Raw genomic sequence first — 13,182 nt, 5'->3', positions numbered from 1 at the left:
GTGTCTAGTATCAAAGCACAATAAATAACTTGTCAATTACTATGACGATCTCAGGTCAAAGGAAACGGTTACATCACATTCTTCAAGAGAATATCCTATTGACAGTTTATGGTAATTCTAACCATTAGGAATTATCCAATGAGTCGGTTCAATGATCATATCTCTATATGCATCATCTATCTATGTAATTTAGTTAATGAGATCAACTAATCTTTATCCCATAAAGACGATCACATAAATATTGATCTAATCGGATTACTAATGTCCAAATTAATAATCCTACGATCAAGAACAAATTTAGATTAAATTATAAGAAACTTCACTCTCATTATCATGATCTCCATCACAATGTCAAGTCTCAAAATTTAATCAAGGACCTTATCAAGTTAATCAAGCAATTAATAACAATGATAAAAGAATATCAAATGCCATATATATTTTATAAAAATATGTTCAAAACATCAAATGTGATATTGGATCTAGGGCATATCTACTATATTCCTAACAAATACATGGTTTGAACAAAAGATACTGGATTCGGCCGAACCCGTAACTAACACTATGATTCCGCCGCTGAATATACATAGGCAATATTTTCAGAAAGTTCGAAGTTCCGCCCCTTATTGGAGGAATATTTGCCACTAAATTGAGATACGTTGCCAAATAACTCCAAGGTTTCAATTATTTGAAAGAAAGATGACAAAAGAAGCTAGTGAAACTACTATACCTTCACATGGGCATGGGGATTCTTGAGTTGCCAGGATAATATGCACAATCAAATTTCTGCAACTTGATTTCATGATCTGTTCAAACCCTCCCCCATTCAATTCTTCCCCAGTAGCTAAGCCATGCATGAAAATTAAATACGAAAAAATTAAAAATTAAATTATGCATTACTTAACTATATGTCGCAGATTCTTCATTTGTTACGTCTTATTCTTATCGGAGCCAAGATTTTTATTAAGGGATATCAAAATAAAAAGAGTAAATATACAAAAAAAAAATTAAGAAGATGCGATACATAATATATACACAAAAATAATTCTTACATATCTGAAGAGTGTAATTTGCCGGCAAAAGGATGTCAGTTGACACCTTTTGGAGCTATGTGACTTCATCACAGCTCGTGTTCAACTCGGCAACGAAGTTCATCCGAACTCACTCTTTCGGCAAGTGCGGAGCATAATATATATGTGAAATTTCACTAAAATTTCATAAATTATATATTGATTATAGTCGAAAACAACCTCTTTATTTCCTCGGGATAGGGGTAAGGTTTGCGTACACATTATCCTCCCCAGACCTCACTAGTGGAATTTCACTGGGTCGTTGTTGTTGTTGTTGTTGTTGTTGTTGTACAGTTATATACATATTATACGTCTTTTAGCTATTTTTAATTCTTTTTTTGGGAATATTTGTAATATATGCTACCAAATGTCAAGATGTATAAATTCCCATATCAATCATTCACAACCTAATTTCACGTGAACACCGCAACGCACAGGAATATAGGATGCACTTGTTGTCACAAAAGAATACAACACAAATTGAACAGATTCATTAAAATTTTCAGTTCGAAGGCAAAAAACCAAAAAAGAATATGGTTAACTCGTTAATTATTAGGGTCCATTTTCCAAACCATTGCCTCAAGAACGACAACACAATAGAGAAACATGACCATGACGGGATGAGGAAAATTTAGGACTCTAACAATTTAATGTGTGACGTCGCGGTGGAAGACGGACCGATGAGAGCGGGTCAAGGTAAAGCACTAGTAGGCCTTGGCGGAAGCGGGATTTTCTCGAAGAAAATTCAAAAAATAAAAAAATAAACAGTCGAACAGCTAAGAGAATTCAAGAACTAATATATATACATAAAAATAAATATTATATATATATATATGATTCGGCTAAACCCATTTTCGCTCATTAGCTCCGTCCCTGCTAATAGATAAATTTTAGATAAATTTCACAGCTAAAAGGAGGATAAATGAAATGTTATATAAGATATTACTAAAATTTACATAATATGCGCATTTTTTAGTTTTATAATCGCTAAACCCAAGGGTCAAATTAGTGAAATTTGTTGGGCCAAAATGGAATACAGGGAACTTAAACAGTTAAAGTGTGACATATTGTTGATACAAAATAACAAGAGATGATGAAAAGCACACCGAATTCGAATTTCATTGTCATTTAATTATCTTAAATAGGTGACCATATTTAAATTGGAGGAAAAAGAAATCACATAGTCGTCATGTAGGAAAACAAAGGTGGGACATGGGGATTTAATGAATGAGGGACAAAATATGATCCTAAAGTATAATTGTAAGGATAAATATGTTAAAAAGTATAACAAAGGACAAATGTAACCTTTTTTGAAAAATATATGGATAAATATGATCTTAAAGTATAATGATAAAGATAAATATATCAAAAAATTAGAACGAAGGATAAATATAACCCTTTTTGAAGAGTACATGGGTAAACATAACCCTTTTCTGTATATTAAACAATAGCCTTTGAACCATTACAATTACTCCTTATATCTCAATTTATGTGATTTATTTTGCTTTTAAATTTATCTCAAAATGAATACTGAAAATATATTTAGAAATAGTTTTAAATTTAAATTTTTTATTTTACCATTAATAAAATAATTTATAGCAGTCACAAAAAAATCTACGAAGAATTAATCTAAAGTAGATCGTTATGGTCCAAGAGTTGTCTTCGTATGTGCACATCTCTTCCGTTCTTAATTTAGGGACCACTGGCGTACGTAGGTGTCACGACCCAATTTAGGATTTGTGACCGACGCTTAGAAGCAAGTGTCTCAAATAAGCCTCATTGGTAATTTTACAAAAAATAGGACAGAATTTACCCTATTTTTGGACCATCTCAAAACTTTTCATGTCTCAAATCAACAACCAAACATCCTAATATCATACCAAACAATTGACAACTGGTCAATTAACCAATACAAGTCTCCACCATAACTAAACCACCAACTAACCACTAGAAATACTAATTTATCTCCAACATTTGATAAATGAGAACGATACTCAACATAAGACTATAATAACAAAAGAATACTCATGACACTAAAATAATGACTATGGAGCGACTCTAAGAGTTCAAAAAAAGAAAGTATAACATTAAATAAAGTCTCCGCCCACGCGAACAAGTGCGAGGCTCACCAAGAACTATCAACATGTGCACTCTAATTAACGAAATCCTCGCCCGCGTCAACTGCTGTCTCTGTACAAAAATTAGTGGGGAATGAGTCGCTAGCTCAGTGAGTAATAACACTTAATCACAACCGTTTTTATTGGGGACAATGGAGAAAACATGCTAGTATATCAAACATAAAATAACACAAAAATGCCCTTTCAGAAACAATAAATAATTTTCAGTCTCGTCATGCTTTTCTTGTAGTATAATACAATTAACAGTTCGGTAATAAGCTCGGTAACAACTGTCTAATATCAGTATTCACATTTGGGAGGTTTCAATGAACGGATCATGTAATCGGTATAACTGTGGACTTTTTTGCAAGAAGTCAAATATAACGGTAGTCCCTACTCAAGGAAAATCGGTAACGATATGCTAGTTCTACTATCCCACTAGCGAGGGCTATAACGGTAATCTGTAATTACAAGGTGCAACAAGTCTAACGAACCCGCCGTTAGCTATGGGATCCTTCAATGTCTACTCCCATTTATACATGTCTATGTAATCCGTATATACTCATAGAAAATATTTTAAAACAATATAGGGCATTTCGGTTCTTATCAAATCATATAATTTCTTTTCGATAACAGTAAATTCAAGTAACGGTAACAGATCTAGTGACAACAAAAATATTAAAACAATGGTAATCTTCTCAAATAGCTATTTCGGTATCATATCGAGTAAGAGACTTGTCCCACATGCAATTTAAAATAATCGGTAACATATTCATATTAAAAATCATGTGTAAATCATGCAAGTTATGAAAACACAAATTACGATAAGATTATTACTCACAGTACTCGTGCCGAAATACCAGATGCTTCACCTCGAGCAATTCGTACAAATTCCTCCAATCAATCTATAATTACATAATATCAATTTCATGTTAATTTCCTTGTTTAGGCTAATTCGTATCTAATTTAGAATACCCGACCCTCGAGGTTTCATATTTGACTCTTAATTCGCCGAATTATATTTACCCACCTATGAGTAATTACTAATCTATCAACTTCAACATATTAATATATTTTATTAATCCAATTTCATAAAGTTCTATTGATTATTTAGGAAGAAAATTCTCAAGTTTGAATGAACTAGTGTAATTTTTATTTCTCCGTGGAATCTCCCAATCATGAGAATCGAAATTAAGATCTACCAGAAGGAGAAACTCAAGCTATACCCATAAAACACAATTTGTACTTAAGATTCCTCAACATATTGCCAAAGATTAACAAAAATTTATACATATCTTTCCTTGTTTCACTGACTTTTGCCAATCTCCTTATTTAACTCTAATCATTAAAATATATTCTCAAATTTGTGGAATACAATACCTGAAGATTTGAACAAATAACGGATGGAAGTGGCTTCTTTTGCGGTACCAAGCTTTTTCCCCAACTCACCTTCTGTATTTGTTTTTTGATTTTCGCTTTAATTCTGACCCGTCAAAATCCTTTTTGCTTCTACTTGGTTTTACGCAGCAGAATTTGATTCTATTGCTAGAGAAAGGGGGCTTCGGCCCTTTTTTCATTTTTTCTTTCTGTTAGTTAGCGTAGGGCTTTGCCCTATTTAATTTTTTTTTTTGGTAAATTACATAATTACCCTCTTTCTTTTAATGAGTATTACATTCTCCCCACCTTATGAAATTCGGTCTCCGAATTTAGCTCAGGTACGTACCTGTAGACTGAAATAAATGAGGATACTTGACTCGCATAACATCTTCTATTTCTCATGTAGCTTCTTCAATAGATTGATTTCTCCATAAGACTTTAACAAGCACAATTTCTTTTGACCGTAGCTTTCTTACTTGCCTATCAACAATAGCCATCGGCTCCTCCTCGTAGGACAACTTCTCATCGAGCGGTATAGTCGGTGCTTCAATCATCTGAGATGAGTCGGATATACATTTTTTTAGCATTGAGACATGAAATACTGGATGAATAAAGGACAACTCAGGAGGAAGTGCCAAACGATAAGCCACCGCTCCCACTCGGTTTAGTATCCCATACGGTCCTATAAACCTGGGGCTCAACTTGCCTCTTTTCCCAAATCGCATTACACCTTTCATAGGGGAGACTCGCAAGAACACTTTGTCTCCAATTGTGACACACTAAATCTCTTCTTCGCTTATCAGCATAAGACTTTTGTCTGCTTTGAGCTACAAACAAGCTCTGTCTGATCAACTGGACTTTGTCCATAGCTTCTTGTGCAAGGTCGGATCCCAATAAATTAGTCTCACTAGCTTCAAACCATCCGATATGAGAACGACATCTTCTACCATACAATGCTTCGTACAGTGCCATTTGAATACTGGACTGAAAGCTATTGTTGTACGCAAATTCAGCTAACGGTAGATAAGTGTCCCAACTACCTCCAAACTCAAGAATACAAGCTCTCGACATATCCTCCAAGATCTGTATAGTACGTTCAGACTGCCCGTCTGTCTATGGATGAAATGCAGTGCTAAGATCTACTCGTGTACCTAATGCTCCTTGAAAAGATTTCCAAAAGTGTGAAGTGAACTTTGATCCTCTATCAGAGATGATGGATACTGGAATTCCATGAAGTCGGACAATTTCATTCATAAATATATGTGCATACCTCACTCTTCCATATGTAGTCTTTACTGGCAAAAACTGTGCTGACTTTGTCAGTCGATCTACAATTACCCACACCAAATCATAACCTCTAAGGGTTCGTGGTAGACTGGTGATAAAAGCCATAGTAATTCTTTCCCATTTCCGCTTAGGAATCTCAATTTTCTGTAGTAGTCCTGCGGGTCGCTGATGCTCAACCTTGACCTGCTGGCAAGTCAAACAACTAGAAACAAAGTTAGCAACATCTTTCTTCATACCTTCCCACCAATAAAATTGCTTCATGTCATGGTACATTTTTGTGGATCCAGGATGCATAGTGTATTTAGTGTTGTGAGCTTCTTTAAGAATAGCATGTCTCAACCCATCTACGTCTGCTACACATAGCCTGTCGTTCATTCGAAGAACACCATCACTTCCAACAATTATATCCTTGCTTTTACCAGCTAATGCCTCATCTCTGTATTTGCATAATCATTCATCCTCATATTGGGTGGCGTTAATGCGCTCAACTAATGAAGACTTAGCCTGAGCACAAGCCAACAACGCCTCTAAATTTCTGACACAAAATCTGATACCTGTATCTTCCAGTCTCTGAATATCTTTGGCCAAAAGTCTCTTTGCAGGAGCTATGTGTGCCACACTCCCCATAGATTTTCTGCTCAATGCATCAGCCACCACATTGGCTTTTTCAGGATGATACAAAATAGAACAATCATAGTCTTTGAGTAGTTCCATCCAACGACGCTGCCGAAGATTCAGATCTCTCTGCTGAAAGATATACTTCAGACTTTTATGGTCAGTATAAATCTCACAAGTTTCGTCGTATAGATACTGTCTCCAAGTTTTTAGAGCAAATACTATTGCAGCCATCTCCAAATCATGTGTAGGGTAGTTTTGCTCGTGCTTTTTCAATTGTCTCAAAGAATAAGCTATAACACGACCATTTTGCATGAGAACACATCCTAATCCCACCCTTGAGGCGTCACAGAATACTGTAAATCCTCCAGAACCTATGGTAAGGCTAATATTGGTGTAGTTGTCAAACATGTTTTGAGTTTTTGAAAGCTCTGCTCACATTCCTCCGTCCACTGAAACTTTGCATTTTTCTGTGTTAGCTTGGTCAATGGTGCTGCTATTCCGGAGAAATCCTGCACAAAACGCCTGTAATAGCCTGCTAAGCCTAAAAAGCTGTGAATCTCTGTAGGAGAAGTAGGCCTGGGCCATTTCTCCACAGCTTCTGTCTTCTTAGGATCTACCATAATTCCATCTTTGGAAATAATATGCCCCAGAAATGATACCGAAGCTAGCCAAAATTCGCATTTCGAGAACTTATCATAAAGTCGATGTTCTCGCAATGTCTGCAACACAATCCTGAGATGATCCTCGTGTTCTCCTTGGCTACGAGAATATATCAGGATATCATCAATAAATACTATTACAAATCTATCCAGAAAAAGCTTGAACATACTATTCATTAAATCCATGAATGCAGCTAGAGCATTTGTTAGTCCGAAAGGCATCACAAGAAACTCATAGTGCTCGTATCGAGTTCTGAAAGCAGTCTTAGAAATATCTTCATCTTTGATTCTAAGTTGATGATAACCAGAACGGAGGTCAATCTTTGAAAAGTGGACAACTCCTTGTAACTGATCAAACATGTCATCTATACGGGGCAAAGGATATTTATTGTGTATTGTTATCTTGTTCAACTACCTGTAGTCAATTCACATTCTCAGGGATCCGTCTTTCTTCTTTACGAATAGTACTGGTGCACCCCATGGTGATACACTAGGTCTAATAAAACCCTTATTTAACAAAACTTGTAACTGTTGCTTTAGCTCCCTCAACTCTGCTGGTGCCATTCGATATGGGGGTATCGATATGGGCTATGTGTAAGGTAGCAAATCAATACCAAAGTCTTTTTCTCGTACTGGAGGCAATCCTGGTAAATCCTCAGGAAATACATCAGAAAATTCTCTCACTACGGGTATATTTTCTGTACTAATTGTTTCCTTTCTTGTGTCATTTACAATAGCTAAGATACCCAAGCAACCTTTCTTCAGAAGTCGTTGAGCCTTCATAAAAGATACAATTTTGCAAGTCTCTGGAACCTGGCTCCCTCTTAGAATAAAACTGGGTTCATTTGGTATCTCAAACTTAACTATCTTTGCATGACAATCGACTATAGCATAGAAAGAAAATAACCAATCCATTCCCATCAGCATGTCAAAGTCAATAATATCAAATACAATAAGGTCAGCTAGAGTATCTCTACCCTCAACCCGAATCTGACAAGCACGATATATGTATTCAGCTAATAAAGACTCTTCAATAGGAGTAGTAACTAGAAAAGGATCATTCAACAGCTCGGGCTGTCTACTAAATCTCAAAGCAAAGTACGAGGACACATAGAAGTGAGTAGATCCCGGATCAATCAACGTAAGTGCATCAAATGAACAAACAGAAAGAATACCTGTAACCACTGCATTCGAGGCCTGAGCATCCTGTCTAGTAAATGCAAAAACTCTCGCCTGACCTCTACCAGCATTTCCTTGTCCTTGATTCACAGTAGCACGGTCTCCAGCACCACGACTTCTATTTCTTGTACTTGGCACTTGAAGTATTACGGGCAGTCTAAGTCGGTGCAACTAACTGAATAGAAGCCTGGTTGAAATTTCACGGAGGCTGAGGGCAATCCCTCAAGTGATGTCCCAACTGGCCACACCAAAGCACTCTCCAATTTGAACACGACATTCGCCCAAATATGATCTACCACAAGTCTGGCAGACTGGAGTAGTGGCATATATCTGCCCAGAATTACGATGTCCAAAAGATGATGGTCCCCTATTACCTTGTCTGTAATGTGGTCTGTATATGGACTATGAAGACATGTGTGTCCCTGTCTGAGAACCCTGTTGTTGTTGTTGTCCCTGATTTCATGCTCTTCTATTTTCACTAAAACCACTACTGAAAGCCCCTCCTGTCTTGGACTTCTTACGTAAATCACTAGTTGCACGCTCCTCACGTCCCTTGTTTTCAATCTTTCTAGCAAGATCGACTACATCAGAGTAGGATAAAGTCTTCATCTGTGGGGGCTACTGCAGTATATAGACGACCAACCAATCCATCAACAAACCTCTGAACTCGAGCTTCTTCGGTAGGCACTAAGTGAGGAGCATATATAGCCAGCTTACAGAACTTAGTGTTATATGTTGACACATCCATATCTAGAGTCTGAACCAATCTCTAAAAGTCTCTAGCATATTGTTGCATCAGACTGTCTAGAAGAAAATGATTCTTGAACAACTTAGTGAACTCGTCCCATGTCAGTGGTGGTGCTCCTGCTGGCCTTCCTAGCAATACCGTTTCATACCATGTGTTGGTCATATCCTCTAGTTTGTATGCTGCGAACTCCACGGCCCTCTCACTAGAAAATCCAAGAGCACGTAATGCCTTAAGTGTCCCATCCAAGAAAATTTTGAGGATATGCTAAATTATCGGAACTTGTGAATTTTGGTGATTTCAATTTCAGAAATTCTTGTAGAGATACTTCCTTATTCCCGAAAGTCCGAGTCTGTGCAGGTGCTTGTGTATGTAAAGTAGCCTGAGGAGCTGAACTTCCTCCCTGAGAAGGCACCAATGCCTCTAACACATTCAATAACCTTGCCACTACATCTGCAGGTAAGGCAAAAGTAGGTACAACAGTTGGCACTAGTGATGGAGCGTTCTAAACTCCCTGCTCTTGCACTTGATCTGGCATAACAGCTTGGGTTTGACCCATGTTCCCAACTTGAGGTTGAGGAGCAGTCTGTCTTCTAGTTTGATGAACCCCAACTTGACCGCCACCTCGGGTAGCACCACGTCCAGCAGATTAGAGTGTGCGTGTCCTAGCCATCTGCGAAAGAAATATTCCAAAGTCAATCTCAAGTTATCTCAACGCACGATCAAAGAATGAAATAAGGGAAAACATTCCTAGATGTTCAGTAGCATCAAGATCATAAGTTTGGGCGCCTACATACCAATGAACAAGACTCTACTAAACATTGCTCCATGCCTAGGGACTTAAAGCCTAAGCTCTTATACCAACTTTGACACGACCCAATTTAGGATTTGTGACCGGCGCTTAGGAGCAAGTGCTCCCAAGTAAGCCTTATCGGTAATTTTACAGAAAATCGGACAGAGTTTCCCTTGTTTTTGGACCATCCCAAAACTTTTCCTGTCTCAAATCAATAACCAAACATCCTAATATCATACCAAACAATTGACAACTGGTCAATTAACCAATACAAGTCTCCACCATAACTAAACCACCAACTAACCACTAGAAATATTAATTTATCTCCAACATTTGATAAATGAGAACGATAATTAACATAAGACTATAATAACAAAAGAATACTCATGACACTAAAATAATAACTATGGAGCGACTCTAAGAGTTCAAAAAAAAAGTATAACAATAAATAAAATCTCCGCCCACGCGAACAAGTGCGAAGCTCACCAAGAACTATCAACCTGAGCGCTCTAATTAACGAAATCCTGCCCGCGTCAACTACTGTCTCTATAAAAAAAATTAGCGGGGAATGAGTCGCTAGCTCAGTGAGTAATAACACTTAACCACAACCGTTTTTATTGGGGACAAGTCAGAAAACATGCTAGTATATCAAACAGAAAACAACATAAAAATGCCCTTTCAGAAACAATAAATAATTTTCAGTCTCGTCATGCTTTTCTTATAGTATAATACAATTAACAGTTCGGTAATAAGCTCGGTAACCACTGTCTAATATCAGTATTCACATTTGGGAGGTTTCAATGAACGAATCATGTAATCGGTATAACTGTGGACTTCTTCGCAAGAAGTCAAATATAATGGTAGTCCCTACTCAAGGGGAATCGGTAACGGTATGCTAGTTCTACCTTCCCACTAGCGAGGGCTATAACGGTAATCTGTAATTACAAGGTGCACCAGGTCTAACGTACCCGCCGTTAGCTACGGGATCCTTCAATGTCTACTCCCATTTATACTTGTCTCTGTAATCCGTATATACTCATAGAAAATATTTTAAAACAATATAGGGCATTTCGGTTCTTATCAAATCATATAATTTCTTTTCGATAACAGTAAATTCAAGTAACGGTAACAGATCTAGTGACAGCGAAAATATTAAAACAATGGTAATCTTCTCAAATAGCTATTTCGGTATCATATCGAGTAAGAGACTTGTCCCACATGCAACTTAAAATAATCGATAACATATTCATATTAAAAATCATGTGTAAATCATGCAAGTTATGAAAACACAAATTGCGGTAAGATTACTACTCACAGTACTCGTGCCGAAATACCAGATGCTTCACTTCGAGCAATTCGTACAAATTCCTCCAATCAATCTATAATTACATGATATCAATCTCATGTTAATTTCCTTGTTTAGGCTAATTCATAGCTAATTTAGGATACCCGACCCTCGAGGTTTCATATTTGACTCTTAATTCGCTGAATTATATTTACCCACCTATGAGTAATTACTAATCTATCAACTCCAACATATTCATATATTTTATTAATCCAATTTCATAAAGTTCTATTGATTCTTTAGGAAGAAAATTCTCAAGTGTGAATGAATTAGTGTAATTTCTATTTCTCTGTAGAATCTTCCAATCATGAGAATCGAAATTAAGATCTACCAGAAGGAGAAGCTCAGGCTATACCCGTAAGACACAATTCGTGCCTAAGATTCCTCAACAGATTGCCAAAGATTAACAAAAATTTAAACATATCTTTTTTTGTTTCACTGACTTTTGCCAATCTCCTTATTTAACTCTAATCGTTAAAATATATTCTCAAATTTGTGGAATATAGTACCTGAAGATTTGAACAAATAATGGATGGAAGTGACTTCTTTTGCGGTACCAAGCTTTTTCCCCAACTCACCTTCTGTATTTGTTTTTTGATTTTCGCTTTAATTCTAACCCGTCAAAATTCTTTTTGCTTATGCTTGGTTTTACGCTGCAGAATTTGATTCTATTGCCAGAGAAAGGGGGCTTCGGCCCTTTTTCCCTTTTTTGTTTCTGTTAGTTAGCATAGGGCTTTGCCCTATTTAATCTTATTTGTAATTTAATTTTTTTTTGATAAATTACGTAATTACCCTCTTTCTTTTAATGAGTATTACAACAAGATTTTTCATAAGCGGTGTCACTATTTCTAGTAATAACCCTGTAACAGTTAAAAAAAAATTGTGGACCCAAGGAAGTTCAAACCCAAGACCTCTCACATCAAACATGAAGTTGTCAACCACTAGACTATTGAGCTGTTTTGATACAAGTGGTGTCACTGTTAGTAATTTTATCTTGTATTTCTGTTTTACTTATATATATATATATATGTAGTAAAAAATCTTGAGGAAGCGGTGTCCCGTGACACCGCTTGGGTCCATGTAAATTCACCCCTGTTAGGGACTCAACATCTTCGATTAAGGTTGTTACACCATCATCCATGGTAATACGTATAGTGACTTGGATACCATATTTAACGCGCTAATTCACTAGTAAATTGTCCATGTTTTATTAATGTAGCCTTTGATTAGAGCTCTACTCTAATTTTACATGTATCTCTCGTTAAGATTCAGAATCCTAGCTGAGGTTCGTCTCACGATTATTATATATAGAATGACTTAATACCATATATACCAATCTAATTTACTGGTGAAATTGTTGACTTTGATTTATACCCGCTCGATTTTAAAACGCGCCCTATGGTCTCAGGCTTCCTGTATACCAACATTTCTCATGTATGTATTTTGTTGATATATATGAAACTTTATTAAAGTATTAGTACATACTAAAAGTAATAATTCAAAAAATAGTATTATAATATAATTATGATTAGGAAAAGGATTCTAGATAGCATTTCACGTTTATGTACAGAGTAGTGTACTATATGTATGATGACTATAATTATTTTTATACGTGTGGTGATGAGCTTAATAATTGGAATCTAAAAGCTAAATGTGGGATCCCCATATATGTCTTAATTTTGTTATTATATGAATTATTGGATGATATTATTTTAATTATTTTTCTTTTGCACTTTTTCTTCGCCTTTTTTATCTTGACGTCATCTCCAGGATCCAATGATAAAAAGCAGAATGTTTTCTTATAATATTTATTTTAATTAATGTCATTTCAAAGCAGGAAAAGTTGGTGGGATGTTTCTGATTCTTTGATATACCAAGAAACATGAAAGCCAATAATGTTAGCAAAATTATTTTTTATTTTTAGTTTTTCGTTATACTATATTTTAAATATGTGGTATAGCATGGACAGAAGAATTATTTTTTTGAAGAAAAATG

The 13,182-nt window shown here is 36.0% G+C and overlaps 2 protein-coding genes across 2 annotated transcripts; both read right to left on the bottom strand.

Moving 5' to 3' along the window:
• Positions 1-4,959: 4,959 nt before the first annotated feature.
• Positions 4,960-5,632, bottom strand: LOC138880715 (uncharacterized). The gene is made up of 2 exons (XM_070160889.1): positions 5,252-5,632; positions 4,960-5,115 (listed from the first exon to the last, which is right to left on the bottom strand). Exons 1-2 carry the CDS (start codon positions 5,630-5,632, stop codon positions 4,960-4,962), a joined length of 537 nt encoding a protein of 178 aa, XP_070016990.1.
• A 2,081-nt stretch (positions 5,633-7,713) lies between these two features.
• Positions 7,714-8,913, bottom strand: LOC138880714 (uncharacterized). The gene is made up of 2 exons (XM_070160888.1): positions 8,790-8,913; positions 7,714-8,441 (listed from the first exon to the last, which is right to left on the bottom strand). Exons 1-2 carry the CDS (start codon positions 8,911-8,913, stop codon positions 7,714-7,716), a joined length of 852 nt encoding a protein of 283 aa, XP_070016989.1.
• Between the last annotated feature and the right edge of the window lie 4,269 nt (positions 8,914-13,182).

This window comes from Nicotiana sylvestris, chromosome 11 (genome assembly GCF_000393655.2).
Source record: "Nicotiana sylvestris chromosome 11, ASM39365v2, whole genome shotgun sequence".
NCBI lineage: Eukaryota > Viridiplantae > Streptophyta > Magnoliopsida > Solanales > Solanaceae > Nicotiana > Nicotiana sylvestris.
The sequence above is the reverse complement of the archived record's forward strand: the minus strand, read 5'-3'. Positions and strand labels throughout refer to the sequence as shown.

Bases quoted from the DNA above. Each gene is read 5' to 3' on its own strand.
- LOC138880715 (XM_070160889.1), bottom strand. From the start codon at position 5,632: ATGTCGAGAGCTTGTATTCTTGAGTTTGGAGGTAGTTGGGACACTTAT. The intron at 5,116-5,251 runs GTTTATAGGACC...GACTCATCTCAG, and splicing joins AGAGGCAAGTTGAGCCCCAG to ATGATTGAAGCACCGACTAT.
- LOC138880714 (XM_070160888.1), bottom strand. From the start codon at position 8,913: ATGAAGACTTTATCCTACTCTGATGTAGTCGATCTTGCTAGAAAGATT. The intron at 8,442-8,789 runs GTTTTAGTGAAA...TAATACTTCAAG, and splicing joins AGGAGGGGCTTTCAGTAGTG to TGCCAAGTACAAGAAATAGA.